This window comes from Dipteris shenzhenensis, chromosome 1 (genome assembly GCF_047967505.1).
Source record: "Dipteris shenzhenensis isolate YYH24624 ecotype China chromosome 1, Dip_SZ_1.0, whole genome shotgun sequence".
NCBI classification, from domain to species: domain Eukaryota; kingdom Viridiplantae; phylum Streptophyta; class Polypodiopsida; order Gleicheniales; family Dipteridaceae; genus Dipteris; species Dipteris shenzhenensis.
Genome location: NC_141596.1, coordinates 66613979 through 66638224, shown reverse-complemented (window position 1 = coordinate 66638224; position 24246 = coordinate 66613979). Strand labels below are relative to the sequence as shown.

The following is a 24246-nucleotide window of genomic DNA, read 5'->3' as shown; positions in this document are numbered from 1 at the left end:
CAATTGGGCATATAGATGATGTAACCGGCCTTTGACTAACAAAGGGAAGTGTAACTGACACTATTATCTCACAAATCTGAAATACAGCCAACTTGAACCATTGCCATTGCCCACAAGCAGAACTTAGAGCATATAACTTCACAGCATAGCATCACTGAACCATTTGAAACAAGGGAGGCTAGAATGCCCCTATTCAAACGCATGCAATGTGACACATGTTGGCCCCAACACTTTGCACCCCTTGTGGTATTTATTTAATTACTGGTTAGCTCAAATACAAGGGACTCCCTTCAAGAGCTCACCCGCAGGTGCAACCCAGTACAATGCCAACCCGTGGCTGTGCCCGTGAACAACTCCCAGTGCTATTCTCTTGGTTCCCTTCAATAGCCATGCATAACACAAGTAGAACAACCCGACAACATGCCAAGCAATGCATCCACATAGATCAAAGCCGTTACTGAGCCCAAGGCTTGCCACTGCACCCCCAGGAAGAGAGTATCACAACAAGTGCCCCAATCCTCTCCCAAGCCAATGGCAGGGCATCCAACCTTGCAGAATCTCAGCAAGAATGACAGTAGCATAGAGCGGAAGGAGAAGATAAGAATCCAACCAACAAAAAGAGCCTGTTTCAGCCCGAAACAGCCCCAGAGAATGGTTGAACAGCAGACAGCAGACTCTGGTAGGAGAGAGCTGCCCATGATTGACTTCTAGCACCAGAAAAGATCAAGAAAGAGGGGGTCCAGCAAGCTGTAACAGATCCGCCATGATTGCGTCCACCAGAAAGAGGATTCCAGCCCACAAACACCTCAGATCTCAGTGCGCCTTGCACCAGACAGGAGCTAGAAGTGAAGCGTCCAAGAATATGGCCTTAGATGCAAGAAAGGAAGACTTTTGTCGCGAAGAAAGTCAAGAAAACCTCTAGAAATGGCCCAGAATGGAGGCGTCTAGGTCCAGGAAGCAAGCCAGTAGCAGCAGGGAGCACCAAGGGGGGGAGAACTGTTGCGAAGAAAACTCCAAAATCGACTTCAGCCAGCCAGAGGGAGGCTGCAGAAATCCGCCATCTTCAGAATGAGGAACTTCTGGTAGGGGAGAAGACTCAAAACAGGATGGAAAGGAAAGGAAGGGCTCCAGGGACTTCCAGAGGTGACACCCAGGTGCCACAAGTCAAGCAGAGAGGCCACACAAGCTCCACACACAGACACAAGGCAAATGAGGCGTGGGAATTTAATGCCCCTAGGGGGGTCAGTTGACAAACCATGACCCTAATGCTTGGGAACCAATGACCCTAGTTTGTAGGATCTCTAGGGGGTCAATTTTTTAAGGTTGACACCACTGAACCAAACCAATGACCTCAAAAACTGGAACCACTCTAATAGCACTAGGAGTTGCACTTATTGCACATGAAATCATAGGTACCTTTTGGGCATTAACTAAGGCCCCTAGCTTTGTAGGCTAAAGTCAGCGACAGTTAGTTTGGACACTCACCATCACCTCCCCGTGACATACGCCCCTCTTGAAACAACAAACTATCTTGTTTGCTGTCCCAAAATTACAGCAAATAGAAAAGGGTGTCACAATAGGCATAAACAGCCCATAATCCATAGTACATCACATGAGGTACTAAAAATACAATGTACATACATCAAGACTGTAGATCCATCCGTATGGTAGTGTATCAACCAACTGGATTGTCATGATCACTCATCATAGAAGTCTCAGGACAGAAGCACTCTTGGCATCAGTGCCTCGGGTGAAACCGCAGTGTCACTAAGCGACCTCTAGATATTCTATGAGCCTGTTTGCAATGTGGGTGCGGAGGTGCTACCCCCTCCATGTGCATCTGGTAATGCTCTAGACTTGTGCTCTGCAATCCGCCCAGGAATCAAGACCTCATCTTGCTCATCAACTTCAGGTTGCTCTTCAACTGGCATATTGTGTGGCACTTCTCCATGAAAAGGCTTCAACAAGCTAATATGGAAAGCATTGTGGATGGTCCACTGCTCAGGTAACTTGAGCCTGTAAGCTACCTCATTGATCTTCTCAAGAACTTGAAAGGGGCCGTAGTACCTCATATCCAGCTTGGTGTACAACTTTACCTTCCCTTTCTTGCTCCTAAGGCCTGCCTTAAGAAAACGCAGCAACACCCAATCACCTTCTGTGAAGACTAGGTTCCTGTTGCGATGCTTGTCTACAGCTCTTTCTGATTGTCCTGACTATAGGGTGTTGGAAGCAATGGAAGCTCAAAAATGGAAGCAAGAAGGAGAAAAACGAGGAGATGTAATAGATTACTGTTAGAAACATGGTGGAGAGAGAGAGAGAGAGAGAGAGAGAGAGAGAGAGAGAAGGTTAGGGTGTGAGGAAATGATGCACAAATGAAGACATAATGAAAAGGTTCTCATTCATTCATCAAGTATGACAAGAGAAGTGAAGTACAAGCCTTATGTAGGCTACTCCCACACACTCTAGCACCTAGTGCATATGGGAGGTAGTATGTTACTTTGCTACCCATTGTTTATGCCCACTACAAAGAGATAATGGAAGTGGTGCCATTCCCATGAACCTCCTATGAGGTTCTCGAGAATGGCAATAGTGCCATTCCCCACATCCTTATAGGAGGCTGTGGAAAATGATACTACTGCCAACAAGACAAGTGAAGTACAAGCCTTATGTAGGCTACTCACACACACTCTAGCACCTAGTGCATATGGGATGAGTCCCATGATGACACGTGGCACTCACACAAGACTCACACATATAAACTAGTACTAGATCACCTAGTACTACACACTAACATACTCTTTGACTATGGTATATCCAACAATTGCTGCAAAACTGAAGTGTGGAGGCTCAAGGGAGAGCCAACATAACAAAACCCTAGGGCTAAATGCCCTAATTGACCTAGATGGTACATAAACTAACTGTACTATAGTCCTAACTGACTATAACTAGGCCTACAAGGCACATACCAAGGTATAAGTGGCATCTATGGATAGCCTATGAGATGGCCTACAAACCCCCCTCCACGGTATGGGCTTAAGTATCTTGGACATGGCTTAGGACACGTAAATATCTAGTGTCATGGTTGCACATGTTCGTTCCATAGGGATATAGCAACCTATGATTGTATAGAGTACAACAGATCAAGTTACAAAAGGTACTAAGTTCAAAGCTTGCCGAAAAGCCTTAAACTAAGGTCGAGGTAGAGCCTTCGTAAAAAGATCTGCCAAGTTGTCTTCAGTGGGAACATAAGACAACTCAATATCACCTACTGATAATCGCTCTCTGACATCGTGATAGTGAATCTCAATGTGCTTTGTGCGAGCATGGAAAACTGGATTCCGTGCAACAGCCAAAGCACTCTGACTATGAGTGAAGATGACGGTAGGAGCAGTCTGACATGCACAAAGATCTGCAAGTAGCTTCCGGAGCCAAACACACTCCAGTGTAGCTGTAAAAGCTGCTTTGTACTCAGCTTAACAGCAAGAAGTAGCAACTGTATTGTGCTTCTTGGAATCAAGAAACACATGTAGTACCAAGCATAAAACAATTGCCACTATGTGACACACGAGTGTCAAAACAACCAGCCCAATCACTAACAGTGAATCCGTGCATGACAAGTGAAGTATCAGCCCCATAAAGAAGGCCTAAATGCTGAGTGCCTTTGAGATATCTGAAAACACGCTTCAAGGCATGCCAATGGTGCATAGATGTGCATATATCTGCTCAACTGTGAGACAACATACTATAGATCAGGTCTCGTATGGCATAGGTAAATCAAACCACCAAGTGCCTCTACTGATAGAGAGTGACATATGACAGGATCAGAGCATAGCTTTTCTTTCAGCTCATTGAATGCTGCAATTTCTTTCTTCCCCCAACGGAAAGGCACTGCCTTCTTCTGCAAAGCATGTAAGGGTGAACCTATCTCAACAAAATAGCGAATGAAGCGCCTGTGTATGAACACAAGCCAAGAAAACTACGGACTTCATGTAGGTTCTTCAATGGAGGCCAATTCTTGATTGCCTCTATCTTGGTAGGGTCCCTCCTGACTCCATCTCGTGAGATGATGTGTCCTAGGAAATGTATCTCTGGCATGAAGAACTTACTCTTTTTAGTGTTGACCAGCAACTTGTGTTTCCTGAGCTCTGCAAATACAACTGCCAAGTGTTGCCTATGCTCCTCTTCATCTTTCGAGTGCACAATAATGCCATCAAAGAATGTACCCACAAACTTCCTGTGCTCTCTGAAAATGTGATCCATCATGCGATTAAAGGTCGCAGGAGCATTAGTCAAACCAAATGGCATGACAAGCAACTCATAAAGCCCAAAAGTGGTTCTGAAGGCAATCTTATGTACATCTTCGGGCCTGATTCGTATTTGATGGTAACCACTCTTCAAGTCAATGCGACTGAAGATGTCTGATCCCTCTAATTGATCCAAGATGTCATCAATGCGTGGAATTAGGAAAATCGATTCTTGATAGAGATCTTATTCAAAGCCCTGTAGTCAATAGACATTCTCCAAGATCCATCCTTCTTCTGCACAAGTAGGACGAGAGAACTATATGGAGAAGAGCTTGGCCGAATCAGCCCCTTCTGTAACAATTCATTCACCTGAGACATGATCTCCTCTTGCTGTGCGGTACTCACCCTGTATGGTGGTCGGTTCGGTGGAGAATTGCCAGGAATGATATCAATGGTATGATCTTTTGACCTCTCAGGAGGTAACTCCTTCGGGAGTTCATTAGAGAAACAATCTTGAAACTGAAATAAAAACTCAGTTTGCTGTTTTTTCAGCTTGGAGAAATTAGATTCATCCTCTACTGGTTCTTTTTCTTTTACAAATATCAAATACGCTGAAAGATGCTTTTTCATTATAGAAGAAATCGCCGAAGCGGATACAATTGGGACTGATCCCCCTTTCGAGTTTACATCTATGAATTGGGTTTTACCCCTATAAGTCAAGGTAAGCGTCTTATCATGTGTATCAATGATAGCATGAACACGGTATATCCAAGGCATCCCGAGCAAAACATCAAACTCAGGTAAAGGCATCACATACAAATCCTCATAGTCCACATATCCTTGAATGTGAATCTGTAGCTTCCCTATGATAGGAGTGACAGGGGTACTGAACTCCGGATTAGCCATGTTGGCCTCACAAAGAGGGCCAATGTCCTCTGGCCGAAGACCCAACTGAGCTACAAGTTCAGGAGTTATGAAATTTGCTTTGACCCCTGAATCAAAGAACAAACAATGCTGATCCCGTAGCTTGCCCCATGCTCTGCACATCTCCGTTTGCTTCTCATCATGCTCACCCCCAAAGATATCAGGAATGTGGCCAGCACTTGGCTTGGGTTTGTTGCCTCTAGGGTCCTCTTTTGTGCCTTGATTAGAGTCAGCCCGAGTTGCTGCAAGTTCTCTTTTTGTTAGGACAATCTACTGCCCTATGACCTGACTCTTTGCAGAGAAAACACTTCCCTTCAGCAAACAATTTATTCCTCTCTTCAAGAGTGAGAGAAGAGGGCTGCTGTTTTCTTCTTTGACCTGCCACAAACTTTGATTTGAGAGGTACTTTTCCAGCTTGCTGTGGTTTCTTTGGCTCCTCCTTAAAGTTGCTTTTGAAGCCAGAGACTTTGCCCTGCATAAGTGAGTAAGCTGTGTTGGCATTCTCTATCAACTGTGACATGCTGGAAATGTGTGTCTTAGTACAATAGTCCATCAGCTCTTTAGGAAGACCACAACAATACTTTTCAACCTGCTTTGAAAAGGGGACTGTTCTGTAAGAGTTCACAAGTAGAAGTGCATCCCAAAACTTCTTGTTGTAGTCTTCTAGATTCTTGCATTCCCTAGCATTCAAGTTATGCCACTGAGTCATGACATCCACTTCAAAAGTAGTGGTGAGCCATGTGGCCGAGAATACCTTCTAAAATTCAACCCTGAAGAAGAAGGCTAGACCACCACTGCATCGCATTACCCTTAAGGAATGTGGCTGCCTTCCTGATTTTCGAGGAATCTCTGAAGTAACCTCCAGCAAAAGCCAAGTCAAATTGTCGCAAAAAAGTAAGAGCCTTCATCCTATCTGCGTGTCCATTGAAGGTCTCAAACTTCACTGCTGCCCCCCCCTCCTTGTAATCCTTCATCTTAAGCCTGAGTTCCAGATGATCATAGCCAGAGGGCTGCAAATGTCCTTGGGGTCCTTCTGGAGCGTGAAGAACACCCCCCACAGCTGGATTTGGTGGCATAGGTGGTACTGCCTGAGTGTGAGACACCATGGGACTGCCTCTCTGCATTCTAGGCTGTATCCCCACATTAGCATACAAAGAATTTGGGGCTGGCTGTGAGGTCATGGCCTGAAATATAGATCCTCCTCCAAAGTGAGTTGGGTGAACCACATACTGTGGTTGGGCTTGCTGCCCTTGTTGCACATTCTGAGCATTGCTACCATGCTCATTCCCATTTGGTCCCTGCCTGTGTGGCACTGCAAGTGGCTGTACCACTGGTGTTTGTGGCTCTGGTAGTGGCTGTCCCACATGCATTTGTGGACCCTGAATGGGCTGTGCCTTTGCCCTTGGCATCAAATCTGGATTCTGCACAATCTCAGCAAAACTTTGAGTGAAAACTTGGAACACAGAAGCCATCTGATCTTGCACCACTGCCATAGCATTTGGCTGTACACTTGGGTCTGCACCCAATGCAACTGTACCCACAGGATTATGCACTTGTGGAGCTGGCTGCCCCAATGCATCAACCTGAATATGCTGGCCTTCATGGAATGCATATTGCACTCTTATTCCGGGGTGTGCTCCCCTTATCCTGCTGCTCTGGCTCAGACTTCATTGTCAAGCCTTATATGCTCCATATCCAAGACAATGGGTGGCTGTACCAAAAAAAATCAGCAAATGCTTTCTCTACCCAAGCTGCCCAGGGACTCCTCTGGATGGTTTAATGAGGGTCCAGGCAACGGAACCACTGCTATTCTCTTGGTTCCCTTCAATAGCGATGCATAACACAAGTACAACAACCCGACAGCATGCCAACAATGTATCCACATAGATGAAAGCCGTTACTGAGCCCAAGGCTTGCCACTACACCCCCGGGAAGAATACCCCAATCCTCTCCCAGGCCAATGGCAGGGCATCCAACCTTGCAGAATCTCAGCAAAAATGATAGTAGCATAGAGCAGAAGGAGAAGATAAGAATCCAACCAACAGAAAGAGCCTGTTTCAGCCCGAAACAGCCCCAGAGAATGGTTGAACAGCAGACAGCAGACTTTGGTAGGAGAGAGCTGCCCATGATTGACTTCTAGCACCAGAAAAGATCAAGAAAGAGGGGGTCCAGCAAGCTATAACAGATCCGCCATGATTGCGTCCACCAGAAAGAGGATTCCAGCCAACAAACACCTCAGATCTCAGTGCGCCTTGCACCGGACAGGAGCTAGAAGTGAGGCGTCCAAGAATATGGCCTTAGATGCAAGAAAGGAAGACTTTTGTCGCGAAGAAAGTCAAGAAAACTTCCAGAAATGGCCCAGAATGTAGGCGTCCAGGTCCAGGAAGCATGCCAGCAGCAAGAAGCACCAAGGGGAGGAGAACTGTCGCGAAGAAAACTCCAAAATCGACTTCAGCCAGCAAGAGGGAGGCTGCAGAATCCGCTATCTTCAGAATGAGGAACTTCTGGTAGGGGAGATGACTCAAAACAGCATGGAAAGGAAAGGAAGGGCTCTAGGGCCTTCCAAGGACTTCCAGAGATGACACTCAGGTGCCACAAGGCAAGCAGAGAGGCCACACAAGCTCCACACACAGACACAAGGCAAATGAGGCGTGGGAATTTAATGCCCCTAGGGGGGTCAGTTGGCAAACCATGACCCTAATGCTTGGGAACCAATGACCCTAGTTTGTAGGATCTCTAGGGGGTCAATTTTTAAAGGATGACCCCACTGAACCAAACCGATGACCTTAGAAACTGGAACCACTCTAATAGCACTAGGAGTTGCACTTATTGCACGTGAAATCATAGGTACCTTTTGGGCATTAACTAAGGCCCCTAGCTTGGCACCCTAGGCTAAATTCAGTGACAATTAGTTTGGACACTTCACCATCACCACCACATCCCTGTGATAGATGATCAACCAAATAGCTGGCCGACCAGAACTAGGGAGGGCGACGATTCCTGTTTGGCTTGATCCCTTTCATATGGCAGCTCTAGGACTTCATTTATTGGCCTAATCAATTGCATGGCTAGGCAGGTAGTATGACCATACTGCATGTAGACACGGGCATGTGACATTCATACATTTGATGAACCTAGGGGATTAGATTGGATGTTGCTACACACGGACATAGTTGTGTACAATTTCTTCTATATGGTTATATTTCAAGCATGGCACATTGGATATGTCAAACTATTACGGGTAGAAGTTAATGCTGAGTTTCATTTCATGAGAAAAGGTTTCAGCATAGGAAGCGGATCTCATTTCTTCCCCATTAATCAACTGGTTGCTTGTATTTTACAAATGCATCAGGGGGTAACAAATTTGAATCATGTGTAGACATATTGGGGCTGCAGCATATAGAACTTAATGCTCATATTTTCATACTACTGATGCTATTTCGAGCCACCTAGTGGTTGTTCTTAAAGTCTACCATTAGGTAAACTGAGTTAGGGCAGCTTATGAATTTAATGGCTGCCTGGCACTTCCATGTCATCTAGGGTTGTGAAAACCCTAATTTGTGTCTACACAAGATTAGACTAGGCTTTTTGCATGTTCTTCTCACACAGTCCTCGATTTGTGTGAGATTTTGTGGCTTTAGAGGTCTAGACTAGTCTTGTTGCTTTACCCTTCTCACACACTCATGTATATGTCATCCCTTTGCTGGCTAGATCTTTAGTGTTATTGTGTGTGCTCCTCCAGTGATCTCTCCCAACATGAGCAGGTAGGAGGATGCAACGTTCATTGATGAGGAGTTCTTACAAGCCCTTAAGGCCTCCCTTTGTAGGAGTGCCCAGGTGAGAATGGATTGACACCCTTTTTCTTCAAGTGCGTCTAGGTACATCTACTAGGCAGTGAGCTGGGTTCTCTGTGAACAGGTTGGTTGACAGCCAGTTTCTTTTTTTTTGTTCTTTGCTTTCACGATCAGTGCTGCACAGATTACTGATTTGTATGTTTTGTTTTTAAAGCATCGATAGAACGTTATTTTCTCTGAAAAAAAAAGGTTGTATTGTGTGTGATCCTTTCCTCTTGCTCTTTACTACAAAGAGGATCTTTTGACAGCCAGCTGTTTAACCTAGCGTGAAGGCTTGAGTGACCATGCAACTTGCAATTCAAAGTTTGTAATACCTTTTAAGTTGGTGTGTGAGTCCTTGAATGATTGAATCTTGAAGTCATTTCAAGTTATTTTTTATGAATCATCGGTGAAAATTTCATCATGTTGGAGTCTTGAGTGCCTTGTTCAATGTCATCTGCAATTTGTGTCATACCAAGTCACAAATGTATGCAGCTCTTGCAAAGCATGCTATGATCACTATATTATAGGCTTTAAACTTCAAAACTCACAGGGTTTTTAAGATTCTAAGGCTTTTGCGAAAATACTCTAGGTTTGAAACCCCTTGAATTCTTGGACTCCTTGTGCTTCAAAGTTCTAATTCTTCCAGCGATCATACTGAAGCAAACCGGAGAAAGCTTGAGATCTTTGCCTGTGCCTTTAATGTTTTACAGAGGTTTAGGTGATATGTATTGAAGATATGCTGGGATAAGAGCCCTAAAGGGGGCGCCATGATAAAATGTGCAGTTTCTAGCTTTGGGATTTGGAGCTCTAACGGCGACCATAGGAGGCTACTTTTTGTACCATAGCAATGAAAGGAGGAGCCCCATAAAAGGTAACCCTGTTGGCCTGCTTGCAGCTTGCATCTATATTACGACATGGATGTATTTTTTGTTCTGTTTTGGGTATTCTTTCTATGATTTGATCATCTTTTTTCCTGTGTGAAAAAAGCAAAGCATTAATCTGGCTCCCTAAATAGGTACTTAGTACTTTTTGGATGGTACATCCTATAATTATCACCCTTTTAGGCTTGATGATGCTTTGAGGAGTGATCCCTTTGTCACTTCGCATGTACAAATAGAAGTGTATGGAGGGAGAGTTTATTTGCCTCTTTGTAAATTCTCTTGTATGTAGGAAGGTTCAGTCATTAAGGACAATGCATTGAAGTTTTCAAGGCTTTACAATTAAGCTTATGCATAATTTGGGCATCTATGATTTTCCAAATGGAAAATCAATCCTTCCAGAATCCTTCAATGCATAGTAGTCATCTATTGGAAATATAATTGTATAGCAAGTCTTCGGAGATACCAAATAAATCTGGCTAATTTAAGAGATCAATTTTATGACTTTCGAGTTCCAAGGCTTGCTGTTTAGTTTATCAAAGAAAATGACATGAACACAATCTATCTGCACTTTGCAAACAGCCAGAAAGCCTGAACCTACAAAAGTGAATACGGTTCCCCAGAAGGCAGTAATTGGAGGACCTTTCAAATTGATCAACCACAAAGGAGAGGTGGTTACCCACCAAGATTTGGTTGGAAATTGGACGCTGCTTTATTTTGGCTACACATCATGCCCTGATAATTGCCCTGAAGAACTTCAAAAACTGGCAGAAGCTGTGGAGAAGATAGGTTTGTTCAAATATATTTGCCTTTTTTGGTTTGTTCGTGTTTCAGTTTTGTTTGGCTGAATTTTCTCTCTTGATTTCTTCCTTGGATGCCTATTGTGCTTGTCTGAATAATTCTCTAAGAACAAAACAGTCTTGCTGCGTGCATCACACAGACCCCTGTAAGTGTAGAAATGAGGATTTCTGTTTGCATGCAGAGAAGCAAACAAATCATAAAATTGTACCAGTTTTCGTCACCATTGACCCACAACGTGACTCTCCTGCACAGATTAAGGCCTATGTTTCAGGTTAGTGCTCCCATCATGGCAGGAAGACTTGTTAAGTTCTTTCACAGGATCGGAATTATAATTCTAGATTGGAATTTATTTGCATTGGTTGGTTGTTTCAAATTGAGCTTCACTTGTCCTGGAAAATCACGCCTTGTTAATTTTCCTTTTGTTCCTTTATAAAGTTTTAAATCTAATTTCACACTCTGCTTATCTGTGCAATTTCAGACTCTGCTTGTCCATTTGATTCAAAATTATCAGATGAACTCATGCTCAGCGTTATGTCTCATTTTTTCAACATCATGCCAGAAATGACCCATAAACTTGGGGTCACAATTCCTGAAGATTTCAATGGGTACAATAGACTAAATAGCTTTTCAACAGACAATTGTGCTAGTTGTGGAGCAGCAATTGTAGTCTTCATTAGAATGAACCTGGCCATCTTGATCGGTCTATCCATTGCCACCCAAATGGCATCATGCCAATAGTGGAATCCAACTATAAAGTCCCCGTGGAAATGCTTTCCTACATTTTATTTGGGATTTTCAATGGAGGCAGCAAGCTATGTTGTTGTAGGAGTGTAACAAAGGTGAATTTTACTTGGTCATTTTTAGCTTAGTAGGGTTTTAAATGGCTTTGTAGTTGAGTAGTACTTTAGTAGGGAAGCCACGTGGCATCCTAGGATCGCTATCCCATAATTCATGTAGTAAACATTGCCAAGCCCAAATCTATAAGCTGGGGGGGGGGGGGGGTTTCTTGGTGATCCAAGCATTCATTCATGATTGGCAATCAAATAAGCATTCATTTCAAGCTGAGCTCCCATGCTCTTGGCTGAAACTGAGTTGAACTGAGCAAAAACATCATCGTGATCGTAGCATGGTGTACAGCTAAGGACTTGACTCCTAGACTAGGGATGACCTTTCTAGTTTGTAGCTTGTGCAGCCCCTCACAAGCCATGGTTTCTACATAAGATGCCAGGTATTTTGATGATTCAGCACATGTATTCCACTCTACTGTCATTTTTATTACATAAGATGTGGAAAGAAGGTTAAACTAGTAAGCTATAGGCTAGTTTAGCTACATTGGTATCAGAGCCCTTTTCAAGGATTTTTGTGGAGAAAAAATATCTTTTTGTTTTGAAATTTGGACCATGGCATCTTGAGCCTTGGGCCTACTTCTCTGCAAAAATTCATCTCTGGAAGTTGCTCCAATCATCAGATGACACGTGCCGCCTCTGAGACACTGCAATTTGCCTCTGAGACACTCGAAATTCCAGACTGCTCAGAATTGTACAATTTTCATATCATTGTGATCAGGCTGATCAGGAGATCCTAAGCCTCAATCACCTCATTGAAATTCCAAGAATTGACCCAGAAATTTTCTAAATCAAATGGTGCAGGCAGAACTGGGAATCTGCATCTATCTGGCAAATTACAGTTTCAAGTATGGTTTCTCCTGCATATTCAATTTCACCCCAGCTAATTACACACCCGTACTAAGTTTGAGGTTGATCAGATGTCATTTGCTCTAATTTGTTACGCCAAAATTTGTTCCAGTAGGTACAATTTTGGCTAACAGCAGTTATGGTTTCTCAAAAATTTGGGGCTTTTGGGTTTTTCATGTTCTCTACTTAATCTGAACATTTGGTTGGAGAATCGAGCCCTAAATTGGTCAATTTGGGCAATCTGTGAACTGTCCAGTCAGCAAATTTTCACTAGTGTCCAAACTGCGGTCCAAACAGTGCCTCTATTCATTGTTTTGGCAAAAGAATTGGCTGTTCAAAACAGTGCTCAAATTCTGCAGACACTGTTAGAGTATCTGACAATAATTTTTGTTCAAACAGTGTTCCTAAGCTTCCACAGTGAGCAGAGTGTGTTTTGACAGAGTTTAGACAGTGTTTGACAGTGTTTTTGGCGGTAAATCACTGGTTTTTACAGTGAGATTGATTGGCTGCCCATCATGCCTGCAAGGAGGCCTAGTAAGAAGCATGAGTTGAGGGACCTGGACCCCATTCCAGAGGATGAAGCATTAATGGAGTCAACCAGACTGGGTAATGGCTCCAATGAAGGAGTCGAAGATGATGGCATGTGCCAAAATGATGTCCTTGGCAGTAGCAAATAGGGACTACAGAGAGCACCTCATTTGTGCAAGGCCACGAGCAGAATAATGCTGGTTATTTGGATCCTATATTGTAGGTGCTTAGGGAGATAACAATGGAAACTAAGGCCAGTGGACTAAGGATGCAGAATTCTTTTGCCACTATGAACAGGAAATTAGATCAGCTCAAAAGGAGCCATGTTCATGAAGGAAAGAGGCCCATGGAGCAAGCCATGGAGGATGACTCAGATTCTGAAACTGAACCATTGCTGAGCCTGATGGAGATCCTCATGGATTCATGAGGAAGGCCTATCAACAAGGAGTAATGCTCCCAGGGGTACCAGCCATGAGGCAGATGTTCTCAGTCAAAGGTTTAATGAATACGAGGATTTAACAGCTGAACTCAGGTCAGTTCTGCGATTTCATCAATACATTTAGACTGTTAGAGCTGCTGAACCTAGGGTATCTACTCATCAAGACAAGGATGTCAAAGATAAGATTGTTTTATCTAAGTTCAAGGGAGACACTTGCACCCCTAATGAGTTAGAGGAATGGTTGAGTAAGTTGGAGGACTATTTTATATTGTACCCAAAGAGTGACTCAAGCAAGGCAAGGTTTGTTGTACTTCACTTGGAGGACTATGCCCATACTTGGTGGAGGCACCTCCAACAAGAGGGAACTCTTATCCACACTGGGAGAATTTTAAAGCGCAAATGTTTCAAACATTTGTATCTCCACTGGCTAGAGATAAATTGGTATGTGAATGGTATGAACTAACTCAGCAGGGATCAATAAGGAATTATATTAAAAGGTTTTGGAAGTTTGTTTCTGGGATTGATGACAGAAGCAGGTTGCTTAGGTTCATTCATGGACTCCCTCCAAGTATAGCAGCTGATGTATCAGCCCAAAACCCAAGCACTTTGAGGGAGGCCATGAGGCTGGCTGAACTCTATGAACCTAAGTACAATCACAAGGAGAGGGGTGTGGGCATTGGTCACATGGACAGCAAACCCTTAACAAGAGAAGCCCTCTGGTGGTTGCTAAGCAGGTGTTACTGAAACGAACCTAATTTCTATCTCTCTCCTTGTCTTCATCAATCACGGGCGATGGCATCCGGTATATCCACCCAGCCTTGCTCTCGTGGATCGCATTTCATCAGATACATAATTTTTTTGTCTCATGCCTATCCACAAAACCCACAACTCCCTAGATGGTTCCCTCTGCCACATGTCATCATTTTAGCCCTTTTCTTGGTACACCATTTACCCCTCTCTTGGGGCACAATTAAACCATTTGCCCCTTGGCATTATTACACATTTAGGTGCACCTAGGCCTTAGCACTCAGAACCACCTAGTCAATGCCATTACACCCTCACCTAGGACCTTGGCAGTTACTTCTCTTGACCATTTTATTTACGCACATCAAATATTACAGAAATCGGTCGTCTCAGAGAAAATGCCCACCGATCTTTCCGAGGTCATGCTATCTCGGCTAGAGCATAACAGTTACCCTCTACATGAGTGAATTCTATTCCTAGATATCTATCAATTTATGGCAGCCCAATGGGTACCCTCAAGCCTTCAAGGCCGAGGAGGCAAAGCTTCCAAATAAGCCCATTGCCAAGGATGATCCAAAAGACAAGAAGGATGAGGTGGTCAAGCAACTGTCACAGGCCATCATTGAAGACAAAAAGAAGAAAAATTTGACTACCGGCCTAATTGCCCAAGAGCACATCAATCATGGAATGTGGAAATTCTTGATGATTACATAGAGAATGATAGAGAACCTGAAGGAAACCCTTGCGTAGATGATGATAATCTGTTTTGGGGCACTCAATCTGAGAACTATAGCATTTCTACGGAGGCATTTATGGGCTCCCAAAGTGCCTAAACACTCAGGCTGAAAGGGGCCATCAATGACAGATCAGTTCACATATTGGTTGACAGTGGGAGCACCCACAATTTCATTAACTCTAAGTTTGTCCAATCAGTTAGACTAAACCTTACACAGATTGAGCATGGCGTAGTCTTACACAGATTGAGCATGGCCTGCAAGTTCAAATGGTCAATGGGGAGCACTCCATTAGTAGATATTGATGTCAGGCCACCCTTCTTGGTCTTGCCTCCTTCTATAGAAGGTTCATTAAATATTTCGCTAAGATAGCAGCACCTCTCACTGACTTGCTAAAAAAAGACTCTTTTGTATGGACATTAGAGGCAGAAAAGAGCTTCCAACAATTGAAGGTATCCCTCTCCTCAGCACCCATAATAGTATGCCCTGATTTCTCCTTACCCTTCACTATTGAAGCAGATGCTAGTGGGAGAGGGATTGGTGCAGTTTTGAAGCAGCCCCATGGAGTAATTGCCTATGAAAGTAGAAATCTGGATGACAAGGAGCTCACATATCACATATATGACCAGGAGATGTTGGCCATACTCCATGCCATTGAAAAGTGGCACCATTATGTATATGGCAGCCATTTCATGGTGAGGACTGACCATGGAACACTTAGTATTTTCTGTCCCAAACAGATCTCTCTCCCAAGCAAAGGAGATGGTTGTCCACTGTACAAAATTATGATTTTGACATTGAATACAAGTCGGGAAAGCACAAACTGATGGATAGTTTGAAAGAGTCGATAGGTGGCTGGAGGAGTATCTTAGGCATTTCTGTTTTGACACCCAGACCACATGGGACAGGTGTCTACACTTGGCTGAGTGTTGCTACAACAAGACTAAGCACACCTCCATAGGGATGAGCCCATTTGAGGCCATGTATGGGTACAAGGTACATGTTCTCTCTGGATAGAGCCATGACTAACTAGCAAGCCATTGATGATTTGACACATATGGCAGCCCTACTCCAGCAATGCAAGGACCATATGGTTAAAGCACAAGCACACATGAAGGCATATGTTGATGAGTATGTTGATGAACGTAGGAGAGAGCTTGCTTTTTTGAAGAAGGGGATTATGTCTTCCTTAGACTCCATAAGTCCAGATATGCTTCATTAAAAGGGAACAGGAGTTTTGCCTTATTGACTCGGTATTATTGGCATTCTCGAATATAACATGTGACATGAGTCCACATCTTTGGCCAGTAGAAATCTTGCTTGACAAAAGCCACCATTTGTTGTACAATAGCATGAGGGGTGTCATGACACGTGAAAATGACTTTTTCTATCATGTCTTGAACATCGTGTATGTAGACTTTGCTCTAACATAACAAGAGACTATTTGGAGCAGACTCAATAGAGTAGTGATGTTTTCATGCTGTTCTACACATCTACTACTGTCTACTATCATTTCTGATTACATAATCTGTGGAAAGAAGGTTAAACTAGTGAGCTGTAGGCTAGCTTAGCTAAAAGGAGTTTTGCCTTATTGACTTGGTATTATTGGCATTCTTGAATATAACATGTGACATGAGTCCACATTTTTGGTCAGTAGAAATCTTGCTTGACAAAAGCCACCATTTGTTGTACAATAGCGGTGTCATGGCACGTGAAAATGACTTTTCTATCATGTCTTGAACATCTTGTATGTAGACTTTGCTCTAACATAACAAGAGACTATTTGGAGCAGACTCCAATAGAGTACTGATGTCGTATGTCTTTTCCACATGAATTGATTCTTTGGGCATGCCCCAACCTGGACTTGCTGCCGAATATGGCTGAAATGTTGATCAGAACATATAAGCCTTTTAGGAAAGAAACAGATTAGACTAGATCTCAGTGATATTAATAGAGTTACATATCCATTGCGATTTGCCACCACAGTATTGGAAATCTTGTTGTAACATGTTTCGAAGTCAAAATCTTGCATAAGCTTAGACACTTCAACCATGCAAGTCGATCTTGGTATGGGATACCATCAGATCCACATTACATAAGAAAATGTCCCTAAGACAAGTTTCCATACATATATGGACATTATGAATTCTTATTTTTGCCTTTTGGACTTACTGATGAATAGTAAGAATCTTGTTGAGAGAGAGAGAGAGAGAGAGAGAGAGAGAGAGAGAGAGAGAGATGATATGATATGATTGTATTAACTTCCTCTTGAGACCCTTAGGATCTATAGGACTCGTGACCACTATTAAACTAAATAGTGGTCCATTACAACCATTGAAATAAAAATTCTCCCAAATCTTTCTACATTGTGAGTATTTGCTGGACTATTTTTTGTGCTAGTCCGAGAATTTTGCTGCGATGTTCTAAGATTTCTTTTAAGTAGCTTCCAAACTTGTGTTCTGGATGTTCCAATAGTTTCTTCACATTATATTTATTGTTTCCATGAGTCTCCCTTATGTGCGTTTGCTCGACATGTTAAGAGCATGTGCTGCTCATCTTCTACGCCCCCTGTAGGGCAAATTTTGCATATCTTCGCCTTTCTTGAGATCTTGGGTCGTATCCATCTACCCTTCTCCACTTCTAGATCATGTGAGCTGGTCCTTCTTTTGATATTAAATTCCTTTTGAATATTGAGATGTCCTCCCGAAGATATTTCTACAGTGCATAGCTGTCTATCGGGTTGCTGTCCCGTTTGTAGAAGTGCATTTTTGTTCGTGGATTGTGCCATATTTTTTGTATCATTTTCAGCGTCACTAAGTCCCTGATTTCACCTGATTCTTCAGGTATATCAGCCGCCTTTATCCCCATAGCTCCATCCACTCCTCCCCATCTTTGTACCAGCCCGTGGTCTTACTGGCTTCCATTGCTTTGTGTGGTATCCGGTGTGCATCCATCTTTTCAACCTTGTTGAGGTATCCCTGATAATGGCATAGTGCTTCACCTTCCAGTGGTATCATACCTGTTTCAGCTAACAGGATGGGATATGGTGTTTGCGTCTTAACTCCTAACTCGCCTGCTCCACCTTAGTAACTCGGTGTATCTTGAGGAAGTTCATGAGAGAAAATTATACATCCACTGAGTCAGTCAAGATTGAACGCACTCTGGCTTTTTCTCCTTCGTCTTGCGTGTGAAAGTCTTAGGAGAGAAGGGTGGATGTTTTGAGGCATAGTTGGAGATTTGCACTAGAATTTGAACCATGGTAGCCTCTAGCAATGATGGATGTGGAGGAGCAGTGCCATCATCCTGCACTTTTTCCATGGGTATATCAGTACCATTTATAGGTGTAGATGACGCCATGTTGAAGCAACATGTAGATAATTAAGCATAAACACGCATTGCAATAACTGCTGAATTGACAATTAAAGTTAAGTTTTACAATTTATAACTTCCATTTAATACAGCTCTAACACATAATCAAATTAGCATGGGAAGCTCAAAAGACAGTAGATCATTGACTATTGATTGGATGTGAATGAGGCCATGTCCAATATTTGTATCTTATTATTTCAAGAATAATTCAAGAAAATACATAATAGCGATGAATGCAAACCTTTGGACAAACCCTAACTCAAAAGAGAGTAGACTAACAAATAGCCCGTGAATGCATAAAGAATCTCAAACTTTTTACTCCAGATTTTAATATAGTAACAGCTCCTATTGAAACCAAAGATTTTTAGAGCTGGAATATCATTCAAGTCCACTTTTCTTGCGACAACTCTACAATCATCATGACAAGTCAAAGCTCATATAAGGTTAGAACATGTTAAAACATAAAAATAGTATCAAATTCTAATTTCGGAATACAAATTTTCTTTAAATACCTCTACACACAATGATTAGTTGTAAGATAAGCATATCAGGCTTTCTCTAGGAGATCACCAACTATAGAGAATAAATAGAGGCTCTATCCTAGGTCACAACTTTTAGATTGTAGTGATAAACATGGAGTAACAAGGAGTAAGCTTAAGAGTAAAAACGAAATTCTATGAGGAGACGACACATCCTCCCAACAACTGAAAAGCTCTTTCTTAGCTAGAATAGGATCCCATTGACTTTGGGAACACTGTAGTTAGGTTTAGGTTAAGTAATCCACAAACCAAACTGGTTGTAGAGGCTCCCATGGTTAGTTCAAAGGAATCATGACTTCTAATCCATCTTGTTTTAATCAATGTTAGAATTGACTTTGATATTAATTTGAGGCTAGTGGGAAATAGGCATTTAAGGTTAGTTGGAAATAATCCTGACCTCTAATCTAACTCCTAACTCTAGTTTCTTCTTGTACCTTTAAAAGGTTGTCTCAAAGGATTTTAAACAATTTCGTAGGACTTAAAATTTCTGAATTCCTCTTGAAGCATTCAAGAAAAGGAGTCTCCTATTCTCCTCAAACATACGATTTTACTATGTTTTATACAAAGATCGAGCTGGAAGATCCGAAGTTTAGACATAAAAAGCTAATGGCTGAAGTTTTTAAACTGAAAATTGACAAAGATAGATGCTAAGTGCTAAAAGTTGAGAAAACAGGTTTATGTTTTGACTTTTTGTGGCTGAATGACATTGATTCTAAAAAGAAAAAATACACAAAGGTCGTAAGTCTTGAAGATGTTTGCTCTTGGATGGATTTTCTTTTAGATAATCTTTACATTATAGGAATCCCTATGGGCACTAATTGTGCTGTCTTTTTTGCAAACTTTATCTCTTCACTTATGAATTTGAGTTTATGCAATGTCTTATCCCTATGAATACTTACCCTATCATTTTACATAAGCTTAGCCAAGTTAGGCAATTTATAGATGATTTATTTGTACAAGATGTTTCTGACTTTCAAGACTTTATGTACAAAGACGCTTATGCTTTTGGAGAAGTAATCTTTCCTCGTGACTCTTGTGACTTAAGTGCACTTCAAGAGGAGATGCTTCTGTTTTCTTAGAACGTAGACTCTCTCAATTTGCTGTAGGATTAGAGGTTGATATATATGATAAACGTCAACAACCTGAATATAATGGTTTACACATTATAAAAATGCCTCACATTGCTTAGTCACCTTCTTCCTTTCTTCTTCATTTCTTGCTATCTTTCTATTGGATGCATTTTAGTAAGCACTAGGTTTGCCCAAGAGACACCGTGGGTCTTTAGAAACCCAGTATAGTTGTTTATGCTTGGGCACTGATGACGACATAAGCATTGCTTTGCTTGCTAGGTATGTCTACCTTTTGTTTGTTTTTTACAAAGGTATCTATAGGTTGCCCTCCAACCTTACACACGTGCGTTCATATGTGGGTGTGTGTGTCTCTTGTTTTTCTTTCGGGTGTGTGTGTGTTTGTTTGTTATAAATATATGGATAGAGAAATAGGTTGTATATTGCATATGAAACAATGTCTCCTTTATTAGATAGGATTGAGATGGATCATTGGATGGGTGGATACATAGAGAGATAGGTGGCATATTGTTCACGGAACTTATCTTCAATTTCAGGGAAGGTCTCCTTGTTTAGATAGGTTGCTGGAGGGGTGGATACATAGATGCCTACGTTTATGGTTGTATGAAATTTCAAATAAGGAAGATCTTGTATTTCAGATTTTTTATTGCATATGCTCGTGACTGCCTTTTCCATGCGCTGCATCTGATTTTTTCCCATTTTTGCAGAGTTCCACCCAAAGTTTATAGGTCTGACAGGTAGCGTGGATGACATACGACAAGTAGCTCGGGAATATAGGGTATACTATAAAAAGGTCGAAGAGGAAGGATCTGATTACCTTGTGGATCACTCAAATTCCATGTAAGCTGTCCTCATTTTATCCTATTCTGTTTGTGTATGAGAGAATGTTCTTGTTCATAGACCAGCTGTGTACATGATTTACAAATGATTGTTGTCTGAAATTTGGCAATGTTGTGGTCTGAGCTCTTAGACGTTGTGTTTTGTTTTGGAAATTTTGAAGGGTGAGATGCTTGAGTACATTCATATATCAACGCCTGGCACATCTTAATGGAGAATACCTTGTGCAATGCACTCTCGTGCTCTAAATTGTCAATTGCCTTGATGATCTAGGATCAAATGATGTATAGAGATGAATAAACTTAACACGTGACCAAGTGCTTAGCACACTCAACTTTCAGCTGGTAGACTGTGCGTTGGAAGCATGATCATGTTGAAGAATCTGTAAAAGACAAGCAATTTAATAATGATCCTACCGCTCTAGACTAAAGTGTTTACCATGAGAATGGATAAGGAGAGTTTGTGCTCGACTACCTCATGAAAATGAAGATGGTTGGGGATCCATTGGATGCAATTGGTTAGAAGGTGGACAGTTACCACTTAGCCATGCTAGCATATTTTCAAGCATTTTAGAGGCTTGGGCAATTCTGTGACAATTGCAAAGCAAACCAAGCCACTTATGTTTGAGGAGTTGGGCCCATTGCTTTTGTTAGAGGAAGCTAGGGAGAAGATGTACAACTGAACTAGAGTTGGTGATGAGAGAGTGTTTGTTGCTTCGGGTAAAGGTAAGGGAGCTAAGCCGAGCAATCACAAGCCCAATAAAAAGGGCATTGATGGGTTATTTAGAGGAGGGTGGAGACTCATTAGATGGTGGAAGCAAGTAAAAGAAGAAGAAATGCTTCTACTATTGTGATAAGTCTTCATGCGATTGCAAGAAGAAGGCATATGGACTAGTCTGATAAAGAGGAGTCGTCTGAAGCACATGGGGTAATGGAAGTGGCTTGTCGAAAGTTGCATCTTGCGACACTTACGCTAGATATGAGACGATGTGGTCACTATGTTGATTTTAGATGGTCTGAGAGCTTGCATATTCAGATTCTTCGAAGCAAGTGGTGGGCAGCTGGAGCTCAGTCAGTGAGGTTGAGGACATAGCTGACGTCATTGAAAGAGATGATCAGTGTTGCAGTACCTCAAAGTTACATAGTGAGGTGGACTATGTAACGGATGGATTTCCACCAATGGTTGCATTTTAGCCAAATGCCAAGCTCATTGTCGGAGGTTAATAGGGGGACCAAGTCCTAACTACAAGCCATTCATATAGCGGGGATATCAGAGATGTTGATGGACTTCGGTGAAGATGGGGTGGATATTCTAGGGCTTGTAGTCTCTTTGAATATTATTGAAGATTGGTATGGGCATTCTAATTGTCCTAGTGTTCTAAGCTAGGGAATGGAGGGAGAATACATTTTCAGAAGACAAAGGGGGAGGCTGCATTTGATGCTGGTTGTGAAGGTGGCAGCTAGGATCCTGCCAAGCACCTGGGGTCTATTTCAACCTGTTACTCATCTTGCTCCATGGTACACACTGACAATGGAACTTGTGTAGGGAGATCCCTATGGGTGCTATTCATAATCCCTTCCACCAAGAATCCCTCTAGAAACCTTGAACCTTCCTCTAGCTATCTCTGATCCAAAGCTCCTAAAGAGCTTCTCTCAAGATTGAGCCTTTGAGTCTTCCAACATAGGCTACATGCTCTCTGCTTCCTATTTCTTCCTAGTCTTCATCACTAAGTCCTTATCTGCCCCCCACAGCACCAACAAAATGCAACCAGGTCTCTTACACTCTTAGAAAAGAGAATTTGTAATTGTTACATTTCTTTATGTATAACACTTATGATTTGGAGCGAAGATGTATGCATTTCGGTATCCTTGGCGGTGGCCCTAGAGGTATTTGCACAGAGTGAGCTCATACTTGGTCGTGTAGTGTGGATGGGTCTTCTAGCAGGAGAGGCCCGGATCGGTATCTTGAATGTGTATGCACCTGCTTGCAGAAAGCACCATTCGGATTTTTGGTGGTGGCTCTCAAATTGCTTCCCAGAGGTTGACTCGTGGATTGTTAAAGGTGACTTCAACAACCTAGAGTTCATGGAGGATAAGCAGAGAGGATCCTCTTTTGCAGAGATGCCAACTGTAGAGGAGTACAAGGGAGCGTTTTATTTTGCGATCAGTGGCAGGGATCCATGGCGTGAGCTTGAGTTTACCGGGCTTTCAGGCAGCAGTTCTCCTTGGACAGCGGTGTTATGATGGGCTACTGGAGCGCCTAGACAGATTCACTGGGCTCTAATCAAAGGTGGATCCATCGGCATTCTAGAAAAAACCACGATGTCGTTATCACACCACTTGAAGCATCCCCAATGTGGACTCCCCCAAAAGGGGGTCCGCATACCATATGATCTTCTACAGGAGGTGGAGGTACAATAGGTGATAGTGGAAATTTGCAGACAACCCGAGGAAGGACCGAGGGATGGGCGGCGTCAGTGGCTCAGATGATCCAACGGAGCAGTCAGGAGCTCTAGTGCCAGGCTCTTAGATACAGAACTACTCTTTAGGAGCGTGAGAGAGCACTTCGTCGAGACCTAGCATCTATTGAGAGACTTAGGGAGCAGGATTCGGGGTCCTAGTGGCTCAGAGACTGCTTGGAGTGTGCACGATTGGAGTTACAGGGTTTGGATGCTCGTAGAGCAGGGGGAAAGGTTGACTAGATAGTTTTTTCAAACCACAAGACACGGTTTGCAGGGATTCAGCTGCAGTGACTCAAGGACCTGCAAGGACATATGCACATAGATCCTCGGGAGATCCTTGAGATGACCACGGTCTTCTACCGTCAGCCTTTCAGTCAGAGGAGTTTGGAGGATTCGCCCACCACTCTTTTGGCAGAGAGGTGGTATGGGAGAAGGTTTCCTCATTTGTTACGCAGAGTCTGACAAAGAAGGAACAAACTGTTGGTCTAGCAAGACCTTGCATACACTCGTAGATAAAGATGAGTAGGAAAATGAAAGCAGATGTACTCATCTTGTAGGTATGCAATGTGAATTCAGTCAATTGAATTGTATTTGGGTACTTGTGCAAACTTGCATATACTTGGTGACACAACTGAGTGTGATGAAAGAGAACATATGAGCTCAGCCTGGGAACAAATGGGTACCTTCAAAACGACAAGGAAACACGTGAGAAGCGCCTTCGCATATGTGAAGTAACGCATCCAAGAAGTAATGATATCAAAGGTAAATAGAAAAGAAACATTGAAAGAAAACTTGAAGTGCTAAGCGCTAAACTATTGTTTTTACTGATGACCTAATAGAAAGTAAAAATTTCTTTCATATGGTACATAACCTTTTGTCTAAGTGATTTTTCCAATCAACCTTTTGTCACTGCAAAAGCATGTAGATTGGGTTGTATTACTCTTAATGAAAATATTGAGACTCTACTTGACATCGATTAGATAAGATCTTCATCAGTAAAGTACAGTGATCAAGTTAATTGTTTCTAAGGTGAGCTCATATGTTCTCTTTCATCACACTCAGTTGTGTCTCCGAGTACATGGAGGTTTGTACAAGTGCCTAGATACAATCCAAGGGGCTAAATGCACATT

At 42.5% G+C, this 24246-nt stretch overlaps 1 protein-coding gene across 2 annotated transcripts in view; it reads left to right on the top strand.

The window, feature by feature from the left end:
* LOC147906246 (uncharacterized) overlaps positions 1-24246 on the top strand; it is a 45477-nt gene that overhangs the window by 16376 nt on the left and 4855 nt on the right. For both annotated transcript variants that reach the window (XM_087383747.1, XM_087383740.1), the window contains exons 3-6: positions 9788-9875; positions 10465-10671; positions 10865-10954; positions 20526-20658. In XM_087383747.1, the coding sequence (XP_087239873.1) occupies positions 9788-9875; positions 10465-10671; positions 10865-10954; positions 20526-20658 (518 nt within the window). The remainder of the gene's footprint in view (positions 1-9787; positions 9876-10464; positions 10672-10864; positions 10955-20525; positions 20659-24246) is intronic.